Source organism: Aplysia californica, unplaced genomic scaffold (genome assembly GCF_000002075.1).
Source record: "Aplysia californica isolate F4 #8 unplaced genomic scaffold, AplCal3.0 scaffold00570, whole genome shotgun sequence".
NCBI classification, from domain to species: domain Eukaryota; kingdom Metazoa; phylum Mollusca; class Gastropoda; order Aplysiida; family Aplysiidae; genus Aplysia; species Aplysia californica.
The window spans coordinates 239468-260131 of NW_004797840.1; the positions used below are offsets into that span (position 1 = coordinate 239468).

Genomic DNA, 20664 nt, shown 5'->3' on the forward strand with positions numbered 1-20664 from the left:
CACAACAGACATGCCTTTCTGCAGTTTCAAACTCATTTGAAAATTAAATAAGAGCTAAAAGTACGATCTCCATCTCCCTGGCCAGAATAATCCTGGAAGAAAAAAGACACAAAAAAAACAAAACAAAAAAAACTCGGCTATACTACAGACTAGTGGAAGTGTCATAGAAGAGGTATGTATGAAAAAAAGATCAAGTACTAGAAATCTCCTCAGACATAGGCAGTGTTGAGACACCCAGCCACAGGTCTCAATGATGGCAGTTACTTTGCAAACATCAAAACCTCGATGAAAAAAATAGTGGTGATAGGAAGGGGGGGGGGGAAGTCATCGTTTGGAAGGGCGAGCGAAGTATAAATGATAAAAATCAAACTAATGAGTCAACTAGTACAGATATTCCAAACTGGATCAACATTCTCACACAGTCATAAATAACTTTCGCCATATACGTAATATCCTTTAGAACTCGGTGCAGCTTTCAACGCCACCGTGGAGGCTATGAGCGCGGCCTCCGTTTAGCTCAGCTCCCGAACACACACACACCAAAGCACACAAAGACGCACATACGCAAACATGCACACATGCGCACACACACACAAGCCACAAAGTCCCAGTCTCCCCGACACACTTCAGTCCCTTGCAGCAACACAAGAACCGTACCAAACTACCAAACTCTTCATCAGTCTCACTCGTCTCACTCTCATCTCCATAACATCAACAATATCGTTTGAACTTAAAACCTGGAATCCAGCAAAATCATGTTATGTCCGAAATTGAGGGGGAAAAACATTTCAGCTGTACCGTCTTATGCTCATACTGCCCCATCTCAATAACATTTGCATACTCGGCAAATATAGGTGTTGAGATATCAGTATCAAACTGAGATGGAGATAAAGTAGACGTTTTCACTTAAAGAGAACTATTTTAAAAAATCAATTTTACTCAGGATTCACTTTTATACGGTTTTTCATTCAAACGTGGGAACAAGAGGTGTGTACTGAGCAAACTACAGGTCTTTTATCTCTCACAGCAAACGTGCGGCCTGTTCTAGTGCTGCTAACTTACATCAACTGACATCAACAAGAATACAATATGATGAGGGGGTGGGGGAGAATATCCCTAAAATGGTGTGCATTCACTCACAAACTTCTTCAAGCATCAAGTGCCAGGTCTGAAAGAGACATTGGTGATCATGGTTTGCCACCCATTTCTCAGCTCGGGAGCTCTCTAGAACCCTACAACATCTTGGTCTGACCCTCAATCCATCTGTATAGTAGTACATCTATCATTAGATGTAGTCCCACATCCCAGGTATTAGAACTTTTCAACTGGTTTCGTCTTCTCACGTTTGCTTATCAGATTACAAATAAGATTTACTTTTCAAAGATATTATCATGCATTATATTTTCTGTACAATTGAAAATAACCCCATTTGTACACCTTTAGTTTATGAGTCAAAACAATAACTAGAATGAAATGAAAGGGTTTTTTACCCTGTTGAATCCGCACATGAAACAGTGCCATCAGCGTATCTCTCATTCTCTTTCAGACCTGGACTTTCTTCTACTCTTCTAAGAACCAACAAACTCGGTTATGGCAAAACCCTTGAGTACATAACTTCCAACCAAAACAAACAAATCAGTGTAATAAACAATCAACTTTTTGAGCTAGGCATGTTTAGGTACTTGCAACGACGGACCCAAACTGCACACGCTGCGGGCTGCCGTGGCGGCCCAGTACAGCTCAATACACTCCACAAAATGTCAAAACCTCCTGTAAAATTCAAGTCCAAGCCACGTTCGTACGGTGGGCCGGGACAGCGGGAAGACCCACGAATCCCGTCATCAGTCACTCCCACCGAGCAGTGCGAGCGGGGCGCTCACCCCTACATCCAGTAGCTGCCCTGGTAGCTGGAGTGGTGTCCCTGCCCGCCGCCTCGGCTGCCGTTGTACGAGGAGCCGCCGTTGTCGCGGTGGTCGTAGCGAGACGGGAACTGGCTCCCCGAGCCGCCGCTGTACGGCTGTCTGTCGTAGGAGTAGTAGTCGCGCTCCTCCCCGTAACCGCTGGCAGGCAGCTGGTGGTGGTGGTGGTGCGGGCTGGAGTTGTTGCGCTGGTTGTACTCCTGGTCACGACGCCTCGCATTGTCCTCGTAGCTCACACCCTTGTAATTGTCCCGGTTGTTGCGGTTGTTGTTGTTGCTGATGCTGCCGCTGCGGTCTACGTCGGCCAAGTAGCTCGACCGGCCTGCCACAATGCTGTTACTGTAGCGCTCACAGTTATTGCTGTTGGTGGCCGGGTCGTAACCCCTTCCAGTGCGATTACGGTTGGTCACGGGGTAGGTTCCTTGGAAGAAGGCCTGGGGGTGGTGGCTGTTGTGGTAGGTGGACAGGGCAGGGCGGGACAAGGGTTGCTGCTGCTGCTGCGGGTGTAGGTGGTGGTGGGAGGAGGAGGAGGAGGTGGAGGCCGCGGGGGCCTTCTGTGTTGTGGTGTGCTGGCTGTGCTGGGCCTCGCACCGTCACCGGCTGAGGCTGTGCGAGCGGCAGCGGTCTGAGGCGGAGTCTGAGCGTGGCTCCTCCTCGTGGCGGTAGGGCTCGCGCTGGTAAGGCAGGAAGAAAGGGTGTTTCATGGCCTGGCGCAGCGTGTAGCGCTGGGACGGCTCGTACGTCAGCAGCTTGGCAATCAGCTCAAACAGTTGGCTGTGGTCGTTGTCATCAGGATCTTTTAAGTAGCGCTGGAGAGCAAGGGGCAGAGGTCAGATGTATGATCTTTGCACAGACAAGTTGTCATCTTTAAAACTCATAAATCTTATAGCACGCATATGAATAAATCATAATAAATATTCGAAGTGCACTTTCTAGCATTATCTTTTGAGATAATTAACAAAAGTTTGTAATATATGCTAGAAGTCTGATGAAAGGGTTTGGGACGTTTGCTTAAATTACAATAAAAGCACAACCTAATACAGAGGGGTAGTCACCAATAAAGTACACAAAGTAGGCAGTCAAAATACACTCTGCACACTTCAAAATTATTCTCAATTACAAAACCAAAACTAAGACTGCAAACAAAGATATGAAAACGGCACTTGCATTTTGCATTAAAATATAATTAGTCCCATATTCTTTATCGGGAAATCATCTGTGGGGTATAAGACAAGTGGACAAGTAGAGAGAGGTGCTCCACTCAACACACAACAATCAGTCAACTGTCAATGTTCATGCAAAACTGAAGCACACAGATAAATGCCTACCACTAGATATGGCGAGGGCATGCCATAGACATGTATACATACATACAAACACGGCTACATGAGACAGGCGAGACAGCTTTCACTCTAACACAGTCCGATTTCCACCTTCACTTCACGGAACCTCAAGATAGAGGCAAAAAGCATAAATTTCCCAAATGAGCAAAATCTTTATTTACAAGTGGTTCTCGTCAGTCAGTGTGGATTTGTTCCCCTCTTTTTTTTTATGTAGGTGTTTCAACACCCCCCCTCAACACAATTTAGATCATTTAGGAGGAGGCCTGCTTCCAAAAAATGAAAAGCTCAACTGCCAAGTAGCACTGGTGACCGTTTATTAAAGTGGTGAGGTTATCACGAGGCCTAACCTTTAAATATCCCCTCTGCGATATACTGTCATCTATTTAGGAGGAATCACATTGAACTCTGGGCTTGAATATCCTCAGAGTTTATGTTGAAGGTTAACGATCTACCAAGCATCATTTGGGTCACTTTGAGAGCATATCCACTTGACCTGCCGTTTCAATAGCAAGCAGGGACAAAACATGAGAAGAAAGAAGAGTCACCGTGACTTGAATCTCAAGCACACGAGAAGCAGGTCCAGCTAAAAAATTGGTTACATGGGGGGTTGGACCATATGTTGTCAACACTTTGTCCTGTAGTATGCCTTCCTTCAGCTACACCCTGATAGCCACTTTCTCTCTTTACAGAGTAAATAAATCAACATGATACTAACGCAATCATCATCATTGACCTTCTCACCCTAGATCAGGGTAACGGCCACCGACAAAACATGCGTCATTTTTCCTCCTCTTGGTCTAACACAGAAAGTTTTTTGTTGCTTTTTTTTCTGGACCGAGTAACAAATTAGACTGGGTCAGAGCCAAAGCTGCCTGTCATTGTTTACCGAAACACAAAGCTACCTACAAGAACAGAGAGAGAGAGGAGAGAGAAAAGTGGGAGGAGAGAGAGAGAGAGGAGTCAGTAAGACAACAAACAAGGGCAGATAACGTGAGCCAGAGTGGTGACCTGCCGGACGACCATCAGCACAGCACAGCCGGCTCACCGCTAGCAAGAGAGAAGAGAGAGAGAGAGAGAGAGAGAGAGAGAGAGAGAGAGAGAGAGAGAGACAGAGACAGAGAAAGAGAGAGAGAGAGACAGCACCGCAAGCTAAGGCAGGCGCAGGCGCAGGCGCAGGCAGGCACAGGCACCTCAGACAGGCAGGGCCGAGCATCAAACACTTACCTTCACAGAGGACTGGGGCTGCCCCGAGAGATGTCGTTGAGTACACGAGGGACAAAACACTTAACAGCCACCAACAGTTTCTACTTCCTCTGTCTGCGCTACTGTTGCGACAAACCACCCTGGCCTACAACACCCCCCCCCCCCTACAGATCTACCTCATAGGTGGCATTGTTTAGCCATCATGAAAACACACCATACCCCGCCCTCCCTTACATCACAGCAGGTTCTGCTGTTTATTCCACTAATCAAAGTTTCTTAACACTTCAAGAAGGCCGAAAAAATGTGAGAAGCCAACTCCGACAAAATGTAGCACTTTGTACAACTCAAAGACTTGCAGGGAAGGGGGGATGAGAGGAGGGGAGAACTTTTCATCACAACTTAGTTCAACTCAATGTAGTTAGTGACAGACAGGAGTCTTACGATACCAAAATAAACCATTACAGCCATGCACAACAAATGAAGAGACAACCACTGTACGGCAGTCTACCACTACTGGCTTACAACAAGGGTCTCCGGGAAGAAACGATTACAATACCACTGAAGGGGGTAAACCTTAACAGTCCTCGTCATTCAGAAACAGAAAGAAAAAGAAAACTTGTGGGGAAAAAAAGTAAAAATGACAACAAGTGACGAGCATATAATATTAAACAGAAGTCTTTAGTATTATGCCATCATCTCCGTTCGGAAAAAAACAAAAACAATTCGAAGTAAAGATTTTTAAAAAACAAAGACAGGGCAGTCCCAGTCACACCTTTTCATTTAGCAACTGGCATGTTCACTTTCATTCACTCTAGAAGCTGAATTCACAAGCAGACATTTCTTTCACAAAGAAGCCAGGCAGCCGACAAGTGTATCACAAGCTTGACAAATTATCACAATATAGATTATCTTTCCACAGCACAGTCGGAGGCGAGTGGCTGACAGATGAGCTTGCAGCACATCACAAAACCCATCACAATTGCCTATAGGAAGTTTTTTTTTACTTTGTAAACCTGTATGTGTGTAAACAAACAAGCAAATGCAAACAGTGCCACGCACAGCAGGAAGACAAGAGGAGGAGGAGGAGGGTGGGAAGAGAATGGACTTGAAAAAGATTCCATGAACCCAAGTTTCACGTTTTTCGTTGGCGCAGTTTCTCCATTCCAACACATTATATCTTTTCGCTCTCCTCAAACAGATTTTCTAAAAGACAACGTGGACAGCTTTCATATTTGGCAGCCTTTGTCTTGCCTTCCTTCAGCAGTCAAGTACAAGACACTGATGTCTTGTTCATATTATTAATGTCTGTTAATAAATAAGATACAAAAACTAGATGCACACCAATTCTGTATAGTTCAAGTAGAGCTCCAAGGCGATTAGCTGGCTCACATTTTCATGAGATAAATCTGTGACTGTATTATGTACAAGGGCAATGATACAGGTGGTTGATGAGGACAGTAAAACTGGCGACTTTTCCATGCTTGGATGAGATGACGAGTGGGGTGATTCCTCTAGCTTGCACGATGATAGCCCAACAAGGCGGACAACTAAAGAGCGACACACTAGCAAGAGGCCTGTCTACGGGCGGGGGTACAATCATCTATCGTTGTCCAAGCTGTCCGAGGCCATGACAAACACGTCCGAGCCCACAGAGTCCACGCTGAACTTGCGGGCCTCGTCCGCTGCCGCCACCACCTGGCGATGGGCCGGCAGCACGTTCTCACTGGCACTCACATTGTTTAGCTGCGTGCTGGACTTTTTTTTTTCCTCCCCCGCCGCCTTGTTGACCTTGGCAGTGGGGGCCACTGCTGCTGCGGCTGCCTCGGCGCCCCCCTCTCCCGTGGCCAGGGGAACGTTCTCATTCTGTACTTCTGCACCTCCCTCTCCATCCACCTTCTTCTTTCTGTCCATCCGCCGGCGTCTTCTCGCCCGAGCCTTCTCCAACTTGGGCAGCACAACCTCGTTGCCCGACTCGACGCCCTGCACTTCCGTCCACACCTGACCGCCCGGCTGACCTTGAGCAGGGCTAGGCGCACCCGCGGGTGGGGCAGCCTGTACCTGGGCCGGTCCTGGGCCGGCCGGCTTGACCACCGGGGCCACTAGCACAGGGCCGGGGGCTGGCTGGGCCAACTTGGGCTGCGCAGCGGCCGGGGAAGCCTGTGGCTGCTGCACCACCACGGCCCCCTTGCCTGGAGTGTTCTGTGCCGCTGCTGGCTGTGGCTTGGCCTGAGAGGGTTTGGCGGGAAACACTCGTCGTGGGGCAGGCCCCCGCGGCAATGGCAGAGTGACCACAGGACTCTCCAGAACCACAAAATTGCCCAACACGCTCGGAACAGGACCTGCCGGGTTGTTAGCAGGGGGCGTGGCAACCGCAGGCTGGGGTTGGAGGGTTACCGTGGCAGCTGTTGCAGGGGTCGGGTTCTGAGACGCAGAGGATACTGGAGTGGTCGCGTTCTGGATTGGCCCACTGCTGGTCATGACTAAGGAGGTGAAACTCACAGGGGGAGGGAAAATTTTACTGACAGCCACCCCCGACATTACCTCCTCACTGGACACAACGGCCTGGCTCAGGGAAACACTGGCCTCCTGGGGCACGGGCGTGACGGAGGCCGTGACTGTGGTGTTGGGCTCAAACACGTCAGCCGACTCGTCAAGGTCAATGCTAAGGTCAGCCACGGAGTCCAGGGACCAGGTGCTGGTGATGGAGGTGCTGTCCGAGAACTGGTTGGCATCGATGGCTTTGTCCTGAGTGGGGATGGGAGGGTAGAAGTTGTCCGGCGTCTGAGTGCTCTTCTCCAGGAAGATGCGGGTCACACGCTCCACGGTCTGCGTCTCCATGGAGGTCCGGGACTTGTTCAGGGGAGGGAACTTCATGTTGGACAAAGTCAGGCCCTTATTCTCCTGCTCGGCTTTCTCCTTGTTCCTCTTGGCCTCCCGCTCCTTCTCCGCCTCGGCAATCTCGTGAGGCGGCCTGCGCTGGTAGGTAGTTTTGGGCACAAACTCGCTGGCTGATGGGTTCAGCGCCGAGGCGGCCACTTCCCCAACCTTCTTGGAGGTCGTGTCGAAAACTTCGTCATCGAAAGAGCTGTCAGAAGGTTTGGCGGCTTGCCCCAGTGGCGGTGTCTTGTCCCTGAGCTGTTTCTCCCTGCGCCTCCTACGAGCAGCAGTGACCGGAGCCTCGCCCTTGGACTCGGTTCGCTGTCGCGGTATGGGCCTGTCCAACACACTTTTAGGCGTCTCCTCTGGCTCAAAGTCGCCCGAGGTGGATTGGCCCAACTGACCGTAGTCCAGAGTCTTGGCTTGTTTCATGGCCTCCAGACGCGCTGCGCGGCGACGCTGGACTATACTGGACGGTTTGTCGCTTCCCCCGGTGGACGAGGACGAGTCCTCTGCGGTGTCCACCTTACCCGCAGCAGTCAGCGCGTCCGACTTGGGAGCTTCCTTCCGGTCCCCGACCTTGGGCTGTATCGCGTCCAGCGCCTGGCTGAGCGCCTCGAACCCGCTGGGGTCGGTGGGGTCCTCCATGGTGTGGTGGCGACCCAGCTTGTTGAACCTGCGGCGCTTGGAGTCAAGGCCAGCAAGGCCAGCAGAGGCGCCATCTTCCTCCTCCTCCTGCTGGCTGCGCCCCCCGGCTGCCGCCGCAGCCCCTCCCTTGGCCCCAGACTCCCCGAGCCCCCCTTCCCCCGCCTTGCCCCCGCTGCTGGTGTTAGTAGAGAGAGAGGAGGAGGCTACAGAGTCAGGCAGACCAGGCTCATGCCTGTTAGTAGTGGTGGTGGTGGTGGTGGTACTGCTAGAAGAGCTAGAGTTAGTGCTGGCTTCTGCATTCTCACTGGGATCATCTTTGGGGGAACTCATCAAGGTTTGCTCCCGCTCTTTGTGTCGGATCGACTCAAAGAACGGGTGTCGGAGGGCTTCTTTCAGAGTGGTGCGCTGCTCTGGAACATACTCCAGCATATGCTCTATTATTTCTAAAATTTGGATATGTTCATTGCCTTTGTCTCGCAAATAGTGCTGGGGATAGAGATTGGTCATACTTCAAATTAATCGGAACAACCAAAAGGAGGAAGACTCCAACACACAGTTCAATTGAAACTTTTTTCAGCAAAAAACTTAATCAAGTCCCAGCCACCTTTGCTCGGCTTTGATCAAACTATTGAATCGTTCAGTTTCACGACCCCAAGAGCTTTTGTTCTTTTCATCAAACACAGTCTTAGGAAGAAATCCTTCAAAGAAAACCACAAGAAAAAGGAAAATACATACCATTGACAAAAAGACTACATAAAAACTTATCCAATGAATGAATGGAGTAAAGTACAAGTTTTAACTTTATCTCTTCACATTTCACTTCACAGAAAAATTTTCAGATATGAGCTTGCAAAAAAATCTAACAGAACAAATCTACATGCATTAAACAAAAAATTATTTTAAAATACCAGACAAAAACAACCAGAAATGTACAATTTACAGGGAAAAAAAGCCTATACAGTTGAACTGCCAATATAGTCAAGATTCAATGAGCAATCACAAGACCATCAATAATGTATTTATAGAGGCATCAGCTATCCATGTCCAGGTACTGTTTTAGCCGAGCAATCACAAGAAATATAACAACTGTTTATAGGGGGAGGAATGTTAGAAGACACAAAGAGGGATCAAACAGGGGAGACTGTCCTACCGAGCAAATCATGCCTTCTCAAGCAATTGAAACAAACTCTGCCCAAAGCAAAAACATAGACACCTAAGTTACACATCATATTCTTCTTCTTCTGTGCACCCTTGCTAGAGCTCAGGGGGGGGGGGGACTGATGGTAGGATCTCCATCTCACAGTACAGCTGATTGTCAATGCACACGTCCGCTTTATCAACATATACACGATTAAAAGTACAAATGAGAGAATGCTTTTGTCACGGACTTTGCAAATTTCCAGCTGAGTCAGAAGCCAACTTCTTCACAGAACAAGAGACAGTCTTCTCTCCCCATGACATGAGACATAAATTTTAGATCCTCTGCAAGACTAACAATCATGCTACGATGGTACGAGTGTGGCTCCTAGCTTCTGTTCACAAGACATTCTCATCTATCAAGGTCCTGCACTGTGCATTTGTTTGACAGTAACTTTCTCTTTATTTTTTAATCACTTTGGGGGGAAAAAAGGCTATGTGAGTATGGGCTGTTCTCATGGAACTCAAAAAATCCTGTTGGGCATGTCACATGCAACCCCAAACTGCAATCCCAATAAGCTCCCCCACCCCACCCCAACCAAATCAAAACTCAATAGGAACAAACACACACACACTCTGGCCACACTGTGTCAATCTTGTGCCTGTAGTGGCGACACACCCACAGCTTTTCTTCCAGCATGCACATTCAACGGCAAGTTAGGCACCACAGCCTCGTGCGTTTACCTGTACCCGTATCATGTATCCCCAGCAGAAGTGGCACCCACACCTAGGGTGGGTGGGGGGGTGGGTGGTTTTGGTGGCCGGCCAACTGTGCCACCTGCCTGCTGCAACATCATCTCTTCTTCCCACAAACATTTACTACCACGTGGTAAGCTACACAAACCCTAAGTAAGACACAGACGGACAGACAGACAGGACACACACGGGACGGGCACTCACCTGGAAGGCTTCTCCAGCCACTTGGTACACAGCAGGCTAAAGTCAAGTACAGGCTTGCCAACTTTTTCAAAACCCAATCACGAACAACCAACGTTATGACATCTCATTACATGACAATCAACAAAATTCCATCAAGTAGGACTGGTTTATGTATGTGATAAGGCTCCCCAATTCACAATTACCGCATCCGGGACGGTCCTGGGAAAAACTCAGGACAGTCCCTGGAACTCGGGTCAGTTGGCAAGCCTGCAAGCAAAAACAAACCCAGGTGATGGGGGAGAGAGGTGTCAGGTCAGCACAAGGCACACACAGCGCCTCCAACACGGGCTACTAGACACACTTGATGTTAGGCTTTTCTACCTGACCGTCCAGCCACGACCAGAGAGGCTCAAAGCCAGGTATTCTTACACAGAACCGCCGAGGACAGCACAACTGTCTCCCACTGCACAAAGAGCAATGATTGTCTTCACAATGATTGTCTTCACACTGATTTTCTCCACACTAGCTTACAATGTACTCAGTAGATCACAGTGTGCTGGAAAGTAGTCTAAACAGCTTTTCTGCTTCCATCCAAATACTCACTAGTGTTGACAGTTAAGACTAAGAGACACTTTCAAGCCAGCAAATGAGCTCCACTTTCAAGACTTTAAAAAAAAAAAGAAACAGATCTAATGTGTGCTGGCAGCGTGGAAACAGCTGCCAGGCACTCAATACTACCTTACCCGTAACTGTCTGCACGTTTCCCTCACATATCTGCCTGCCGAGGTTTTCTCATCCCAATCCAACCGACCACGATAAAAGTACTTCTGCTTCCTTCTCACACACAAAACCATCAGCGTGCAGCCGGCCACCCAAAGTGAACGAGGGCCAAGACACATACACAACGGTAGTTGTGGTAGAAAAGCATGTGTGTGGTTGGTGGGGTGGTAGTAGCGGTGGCACAGAGTCAAAAACCACACATCGGGGCAGCACACAGGCACACACCGGCCATGGTTTGAAACCAAGTGTCAGGGGTGAACGGGGAGAGGGGAGGGGACACCAACAGGGAGGAAGAAAACAAGAAAAACAAAACGAAACTGAGCAAAACAAATTGTCACAAATTCCATGCAATGTTACAGAATCTCACAGGGATACAGAGCAATAAGCCGTTTGCACCCACAAGACACTGGCCAAAATACAACAGCTTCAGACATGTCCACCATTTCCTTTAACAAATTATACGATTTCATAATTCGACAAAAATTTGACATGACGAGTAAATAAAACTTCAGTCTGGATACTCTGTCGGGGACTTGGGGGGAGGGGGGGTTGGACAGTTCTCTCTACCAGGACATCCTGTGAGTGCAGCGGCCAAACTCTTGTATACAGAACTGCACCTAGATGCACGAGTACATGAGTACAGAGAGGGAGAGAGGCTCCTCTCAGCTGCAATCAACAATGCTGGTTACTCAACTAAGGCATGCATCACACCATAACTCTGTGCACAGGCCTGGCTCTACCTTGGTGTGGGGGAGAGAAGCCCTGTGAGGACTATGGAAAGTAACATTGGGCTAGTCGACTGCAATAACAAGAGTACAACACGTGTCTAATCATTTATGCTTTCCATCAAACTGAAGATGTTTTCGCGTGTTCTAGGGTCTGCTGAGGTAATAACCTAGATTGTAAAGAGTACACAGTTTGCTGTTGAGCAGGGATAAGCATTATAACAATATCATTTCCTGTTTGTGATCCAAGACCAGCCTCTTTGGCACTGAAACCGTTTCTAAACTATGAAAAAATTACTTCATCTCGATTCAAATTTCAATTTTTACCAAACGCTTGAAAAAACTCATGGATATTTTCTTACAAAGATTTTTTTTAATGCACATCATAAATTCATTTTGGGGTATCGTGAAAAGAACACGTTCTTTTTAAAATGATAGAAAAAAGACTTCGTTCTAAGAAACCACATTCTATGACCTTTAGAGTGCTTTCCCAAGCTTCCAACAAAATAATTTTGAGTACCACCAGTCCTCCGCACAGAGTTTTGACGTCAAAAACACACCAAGTGACGACACTCCCCGAGGCCATGGTTACGACCCCGGGTGGAATCGTCACAAGCGTGTGCTACAAACCACAAAGTCCCTGAGCATGCATACTTGATCAGGGCACACTACGTCACAAAAAGTACAAGACTAAACGCAAACGTATGAAGAGACAACCAAGCGTTAATGAACCAGGCGTGGTGTAACCAGAAACACTAGCACAGCCCGCAAGGGGCTGCAGGAGGCTACTGTAGGAAACAACAACGCAACAACAACAGCAGCAACAGCAACGGAACAAAAGCTCAAAAAGAAACCGTACGGTCAACAAAAATCGAAACACAGCCAACACAAATGCAACACGTGTTGTTATGCAGGGTCACACTCACTACACAGGCAAACCGACAAATACCCCACAAATTTCTACGACAGAGAGATAGAGAGAGAGAGAGAGAGAGAGAGAGAGAGAGAGAGAGAGAGAGAGAGAGAGAGAGAGAGAGAGAAAGAGAGAGAGAGACAGAGGGAGGGATAAAGAGAGAGAGGGGGGAGAGAGAGAGAGAGAGAGAAAGTGTCAGAGTCAGTGAGGGGGGAGAAAAAGGAGGGGTGCTGGAGGCACCAATTGTTCATGCAGTAGGCCGAAGTACACAACAATACACGTGCATGTCAGTGAGCGAGCGGGGAGCACACACACACACACACAGGCGTACGCGCTGCTTGCCAGCACATGGGCACACCCTGGCCTACTCACATAGAGGGGTTTGCAGTTCTCGCGGACGTAGCGACCCGCGGAGGTGGTTGGGTCCCAGTCCAGGCGGCCGTGCCAAAAATAGTTTGTTCTACACACACGCACACACATACATACACAGACACACACAGAGAAAAAGAGAATGACAAATTTACACACACACACGCACGCAGGTACACATACACATGGGGGTGGGCAAAGAAGAATGTATATCAGAATTCATGGAAGAAAAATACAGATTAACAAAGATAGTCACGACAAACAACTTAATTAAAATATGTGGAGAACATTGCACATAATATAATAATGTCGTAGAGGCAAATTCACATTATGTAATTATATAATATGTGGAAAACATTTCAAGAGTCAATGTAGTTCCCAAGAAATCAGAACACGCCAAGGTGGCAAGTATATCTTTGTTCCGGACTCTAATAACTTCTTTTCTTTTACAAGTAGGGTATTTTACATCAATCGACACAATTATTTAGGTGGGCTTCATCCCTGTCTGTCAATGCCAACCTGAGATGAGAAGGATAATGTTCCAACAGCAAAAGACCAACAAACTTGTGTCTCCTACGTGCAATGGAGAAGTGCCTTACCCCTACACTGAAGAAAATGCTATTTTCCTGTCTCTTGATGACCAGGCTCTCTTTTGGTACATGAAAAGGTCCGACCCGACCTGCACACAGACTGACCATACTGAGACCCATCCTTCCTGCCCTGGACAAACTCCCATTGTTCCTATTCACAGCAACCAACCACATACATTTTGAAGTTAACGTTTTGCGAGATCTCACTTTTGTCCCCAAGACTAGCTGTATGTTAATTAATTACTTTCAAGCCTAGCAGTACACTTCAAACTTGGTACCACTGGCACCTGCATTTTTCTATTTCTCATAAATGAACTCGAACTGCGCTTGAGGCTCAATCTCTATCCAGAAGAATTAGAGCCATTTGACAGAAATGTAAACAACAAAATAGCTTCAATGCACCCTGCCTACCCCCCCATGGATCAAACAACCAACAATGGACTCACTTTGTCTTTTTGGTCATTCTGTAAGGCATTGAGCCCAAGATCCTCTCCATCATTGCCAAGTGCTCCTTGTTGTCGTGTGTCTGAAAGTAGAAATTTAAAAAACTTATTTTAGAAGAGGTTTTTACCGAGCTCAACCATGTTTTTTTCTTCAGATTATCATCAAGCAGTGCAAAGCATATGACAGTCATACGGTCATATGAGCACCATGGGGTGGATGTCAACAGAGAAGTCCTTACAGGGAATCAGGCTTACTCTGCTCACCTCTCTAGTTTCAACAGCACAAAGTCTGCTTCGACTATCAAGGCACCCAGTAAACAGCGGGGTAACAAGAGTGTAACAAACATACAAAAGTAGTAGAGGAAAAATGACGATAGTTAGGATTAGGAAAGAAAAAGCAGCAGTTCCCCGTTGCAGTTCAGGCAGTTATGAGCATGACATTGGTGAATTACACCATTTACAATTATACTGTGCATGAGAACAGGTTAATGTCCCCCCTTTGGGAATGGCCTAAAACACTTCAGTCAGTAGCACCGCCCCAGGGGGTGGAAAGTAGAAATACGCAGAGTTTGTTTTGGTAAGACTTTTACAGCACTTACAATACATTTAGGTCAAATCGATTGCTTAGAGTCAGATTCCACCCTAAGCCATTTAGAAAAGCGGTGTATCATGGAGTCTTACACAGAGTGGCCAAAAATATAAATGCAGACGATTAGAAGTGTTACTCAAGTGTAATATACCAAGGGAGAGATAAAGATTTTACATTTTTTATACAAAACAATGAGCAAGTCACACCACAGCACTCGCAAACCACCTTGAAAATAAAAAAACTGTGTCTGACAAGGTGACTATACAGTCTCTGAGGCCCAGCCCGCTCACTCTAGGTCAATGACCCCAGCACTCACCTGAAACAGTGTGTAGCCTGTGTACAGCTCGAACATGATGCAGCCTATACTCCAAACATCACACGGTTGAGCCCAACCCAGTTCTGTGTGAAAAAAAAGTAAAATATCTCTATTGTAGTTCACAGAACTGAAAGAACATACCACAATGACAGTCAAGTGGAGTAAGGAGTGAGATATAATAATCATAATCATAATAATCATTATAATAATAATCACCATAATAATAGTAACAATAATAATGATAATAATAATTGCATCTATGTGCAATTAAGTGCAATTATCATTCTTAAACTTAATGACAATTTCATAAGTTATTATTAAATGCAAACATGTATGAGAAAACAATTGATTACATCACCAATAACACATAGGGGCCAAAAAAGACTCAAATTGAAATTTCACATCAAAACCTTGCTTCAGAAAAACCTCAGGCTTCAGAAAAACCTCCGGAGTAAAACAAACCCGCTTGTTGGAGTAACAAAATTAAAATAAAAAGTAAACCACCTTCTAGGCAGGCCAGCCACTCACCTAAAATAACTTCAGGGGCTCTGTAGTGGCGTGTCGAGACGATGGTGCTGTGGTGTTCGTGGTCAAAAGTGGCCGAGCCAAAGTCAATCAGCTTGATGTCTGTGTTCTTGATCCGGCGCTCATCTCGTTTCTGGAAAGAACACAAGGAAACACACCACTCCCATCAGCTAAGCACCACCACAACAAGAGATATCACGTCTTCAAAACCAAACCTTACTCTCAGGGAGAAAACCATGCACATCGTCAGAGGAAAAAAGTGCATGCCTGAGGAAATGAGTTCAGGTTTCTTTGTGGGTGCATGAGCTTGACTGTAAACAATACTACTGATTCACACTTTCCACATCCAATCATTTTATCATTCATACATGATATACAGACTGGCGGCTAGTGTGCAGAGAAAAAACAGTCTAAAATATTTTAAGCATGGTATCCATTTTTTTTTTTTTTGTTGTGCGGTTGTAAAACAGGCCAATTATCATTTTTTTAAATTCAATTTCAATTCCTCAGCAAAAATGTATCTTGTTATCAACAGTAAAAAATTTCTATATCTCTATCACATACACACACACACACCGGGGGCCCTCGTGGCCCTCGTGGCCTAGAGGTTAAGGTGTTGGCCTCTCATTCAAAAGGTCCCGGGTTCGAATCCGGGTAGCGACCGAAAAATTTTCTTCTCTAAAATTCTCTCCTTTCACCTTCTTTCCTGCTCTCTAGCAATGTTCTGTTGTCTGCTTTCATTTCCACTTTCTGCCCCCTACCCCCTTCTCTGGGCTCCCGACTCTTTCTGCAGCCTTTCTACTGCTACTCCTTGGCTCCTCCTTACTGCTGTCTTTCTGCCACACCCCTGATCTTCTGGTAGGAAAGATCTACACCTAGCCTTCTCGGACAAGGGAGAAAAATCTCGGAAGGCCCGTGTGCAAGTTGCGCACGTTAAAGATCCCTTGGTGGTCTAAACTCGATAAGAGTAGGCTTCGGCCGCCACCTGGGCAAAATTCAAAATTTCCTACCAACTGAAAATATCAGGTGTGTCCCGCACGCTCATATGACCTTATGCAGTTGCGAGCGCCGTAAAACACTTTACAAAAACAAACAAAAACACACACACCATGCACATTCCTAAAAAAATCTCTCTCATTAACCACACTGTTTACTAAACTATGGAAGGGCAAAGGGGCACTCACAGAGCTCACCTTCTTGGGGTTGAACACAGTGTCATAGTCCGAACTCACAAACAGGATGTTCTCCGGCTTCAGGTCGGTGTGGGTGAGCTGGTTCTCGTGCAAAACTGTGGACACAACCTCACTACGTTAGCCAAGTCAAAATTCCACACAATGATTGTGCTGGGTGGCAAAATACATCATCATTGAGAAACACATTGAAAAAGTTACAAATTTTTTATAAAAATGAATCACTATTCAGACACCCATAGCAAGAATTACACATTTTTCAAAATTAATCATTTACTGAGACATCCATGGCAAAAAGTATATCCTTTTAAAAATCAATCACTATTGAGACGTCCATGCAAGAATTACATGCTTTCTAAAATTAATCATAATTTAAACATCCATGGCAAAAGTAACATATTTTTTAAAATAAATAAATCACGAGACTCAACCATAGTTTCAGCCCACATCACAAATCATTTTTTTTTAAACCAACAGAATAGCAAATGTACATTATATACTCACAGTTGACTGCGTAGCAGAGCTGATATGATATATGTCGAACTTGCTCTAGCGTGTACGGAACGTAGTTGTTGTCTTTCTGTAGACACAGAACGAACACAGCATGTTCTACATTGTAAAAGAGCAAAAACGTTGACGCGAACAGGGTAATTCGAATTTTTAAAAACGATCTAAACTAAAATATTCTCAAAACTTGAGCACACAACACAAAATGATTAACAATCACATTTTTCTTCCTCCTCTTGTTGCCACTAACAGACAATAAAATTCTAATGATGCCCGCTTGCTGGAAAAAAAAAAGACCCTGAACTTTTTTAACATGGTGGAAACAAGTGCACGAGACTCAAAATTTATAGATCATATTGTGTAATACACTTTGGATTGATATTTGACTATTTCAACAATAAGTGTTAGATGTTTTGGCAAGTGTTTTATGACACTTGCAACACAATACGGTCAAATAAGTGCCTAAGATTAGATGTAACCCCCCAAAATAATCTTTTTAAACATTTGCCAAGACAGTTAAAGTATGCCCTTCGTTCACAGAAAGAAGCTAGAAAATGAACAAAGGAATGAAGTAACCAGGTAATTCACAAGACAACACGTTTCTGTCACATATGACATGATATGAAAAGACACAGGTTATTTCCGTTCTGAGGACCCAACGACAAACTCACCAGGAAGTCGAACACACTGAGACCAAGCATGTCGAAGGCAATGCACATGTGTCCATGGTAATCAAACCAGTCCAGCATTTGAACACATAGGCTGAAAATGGTAGGGCAAAAATTATTATTTTCAAACAATGTTTTTTTTCTTCAGATAATGATTATCATCAAGCAGTGCATAGCATATACAAAGACATAATATATAGATAATATATATATATATGCTGTAAACAAGAATGCCTTTACAAATTATACATATTTTGCAAAGAGAAGGAAATGATAAACAATTCTTTGCACCAACACATCACATACTTTGCCTGGAACGGACAAGGCCAATAACAACACTAAATATACACAGTACCAGAGCGCTCTCCAGCTGCTTATTTGATGGGTTGAAGCAGCCTGCTTCTTTAATGATCAGAACTGAGCCAATGATGGACCGTAACCAATTATTGACTAAGAAAAAAAAAAAGATAAGTCACCCGACTGTAAAAAGTGAGCAACTCCCAAGGTTCTTGCATTGCACACAGAACACAATAAAGTTTTCGTTTTCCTAAGAGTTTTATAGCACTTGCAACACAATAAGGTCATATGAGTGCCAAAGAATAGAAGTGTTACAAGAGAGTAACATACACAAAAAAAGAAGGAAGAGAGATAAGGACGATAAGATGTTTGACTGGAAAGAAGGAGCAAACCACAACAGAGCACCCACCAACCACCCACTCACTAAAGTTTCTCACGCATAAAACCTTTTTTAGTTTTAGTAAGAGTTTTACGGCACTTGCAACACAATAAGGTCATATAAGTGCCGAGGATTAGAGGCGTTACAAGAGAATAACAAACATAAACAAGGAGGAGAGATCAGGGCGATAGACGTCTGATAGGCAAGACGGAGCAAACCACACCAGAGCACCCGCCAACCACCCACACACATAAAGCCTGTACCCCACAGAGAAGCAGCCTTCACTTACTGTTTGCCCACCGGATCCTTGTCCCGCAGTTTTTCCAGGACGTTGATCTCCAGCTTGGCTGCTTCCCGGTACTTCTCAACATTCTTGATGATCTTCAGGGCCAGACGGTCGGTCCCTCTGTGATTAAAAAAAAACACATGACAGAAAACAAATGAGTTAAGTTTAGTTTTAGTGAGAGTTTTGCGGTACTTGCAACACAATAAGGTCACATACGTGCTAAATATTAGACGTGTTACGAGAGAGAAAAAGCACAAAAAAAAGAGGAGAGATAAGGAGAGGATGGATGCTGGATAGGATAGGAGCAAACCCCACCAGAGCAACCACAAACCACCCACGAAAACAAACGAGACTTTGAAATTAATCAGCAGAGTTTTATCGTAGACAACAGTCAGCCCTGTTTAAAAGTGGGTAAATTTACACCAGAAACAAATTAGAATGACAAAGCGAGGACGAAGTAGACCCGCAGATATCATTAGAGCAGCCACCAACCACCCACATCATCACAATAACTCAGTCCCTTGTCAGAAGTTTTGTTTGTTTGTGTGTGTGTGTGGGGGGGGGGAACAAAGAAGGAGAGAACATCCATGTGTGTAGCGTGCCTGGGAGCAAGACATATCATGTCCAACACTTAAAAGTGTAACTGCCGAATTAGGTAGAACAGTCTTGTCTCAGTTTTAGTAAGTTTTACGGCACTTGCGACACAATAAGGTCATATAAGAGCCGAAGAATAGATTATGTGTTACAAGAGAGTAACAAACAAAAAAAGAAGGAAGGGAGATAAGGACGACAGATGTTTGATAGGAAAGAAGGAGCAAACCACACCGGAGCACCTACCAATCACCCACAGTTTTGTCTCATATCTAGTGATTCACAACAGAGACTACACTTGGCCATACCATGATACAATTTTTTTAAATCTATTTTCTTGAGTTTTGTTTTAGTAAAGGTTTTATGGCGCTCACAACTGCAGAAGGTCATATGAGCGCCAGACGACTGAGGTGTTACAAGAGAGTAACAAACCTAAAAAAGAAGGAGGGGAGATAAGGACGAAAGATGTTTGATATGAAAGAAGAAGCAAACCACATCAGAGCACCCGCCAACCACCCACATTTTTTAAAAGGTACTTTGGGCACTTCTGGTAGGTGATAAAAAAATCTTTTTCCGCCCAACTCCGCAAAAAATCAATGCTCCCACATACACAATTCAAGTCAGATGTCATTGAATCATATGTGTTTCAAGTTTAAGAGTTTTACGGCACTATTATCGAAATAAATACGTCAAAAAAGTTAAGCCCCGGAGATTAAAGGTGTTTCTAGAGAGTAACATTTTGGAGATGTATTACCCATTCTTTCAACTGGGACGTTGTATCCCTCTAACCCAGGTTGTCCCTGACAGGTAGATTCAAACCCTGTCTTTTAAAATGATCTAATTTGTGTTGTTGAGAGTGTAAAAACACCAACATTTAGCAATTACAATTTTTTAATAGCTACTGCATGTCATTTCAGGCCATTTTATTGTCGCCTCCACCTCACCTTTTAGTTTTAGTAAAAGTTATATGAAACTTGGAACACAATAAGGTCATATTAGTGCCAAAGATTAGAGGTGTTACAAGAGAGTAACAAACACTGGAAGAAGGACGAGAGACAAGGACGATAGATGCTTGATAGGAAAGAAGAAGCAAACCACACCTGAGCACCCGCCAACCACCCACTCCATCTCACCAAATCTAAACCAGAAGAAGGAGAAACCAAAAAAAAAATTTTCCTTCATCGAGAGAGGATTCAGAGGGAAATGCAGCCAGTCAACATGCTGTTGCATATTTCCTTTTTTTTTAATGAGGAGGAGAGGGAAGGAGAAAAAGAGAGAGAGAAAGAGAGAGAGAGAGAGAGAGAGAGAGAGAGAGAGAGAGAGAGAGAGAGAAAGAGAGAAAAAAGGGTGGAACGAGGGAGACAGGATAGAGAGAGGAGATGGGAATTTGCCAGGGGAGGAGGGAGTAGAAAAGGAATGACAGAACAACA

At 45.2% G+C, this 20664-nt stretch overlaps 1 protein-coding gene across 5 annotated transcripts in view; it reads right to left on the minus strand.

Moving 5' to 3' along the window:
- Positions 1-5135: 5135 nt before the first annotated feature.
- Positions 5136-20664, minus strand: part of LOC101863214 (serine/threonine-protein kinase par-1) — a 73424-nt gene continuing 57895 nt past the window's right edge. For 4 of the 5 annotated variants that reach the window (XM_013087292.2, XM_013087295.2, XM_013087297.2 and 1 more), the window contains 9 exons: positions 18647-18763; positions 17685-17775; positions 17011-17086; positions 16501-16604; positions 15320-15449; positions 14792-14874; positions 13890-13969; positions 12857-12944; positions 5136-8476 (listed from right to left, as the gene is read on the minus strand). In XM_013087292.2, the coding sequence (XP_012942746.1) occupies positions 6062-8476; positions 12857-12944; positions 13890-13969; positions 14792-14874; positions 15320-15449; positions 16501-16604; positions 17011-17086; positions 17685-17775; positions 18647-18763 (3184 nt within the window). In that variant the 3' untranslated portion in view covers positions 5136-6061. The remainder of the gene's footprint in view (positions 8477-12856; positions 12945-13889; positions 13970-14791; positions 14875-15319; positions 15450-16500; positions 16605-17010; positions 17087-17684; positions 17776-18646; positions 18764-20664) is intronic. The other variant, XM_013087294.2, reaches the window with a different exon arrangement.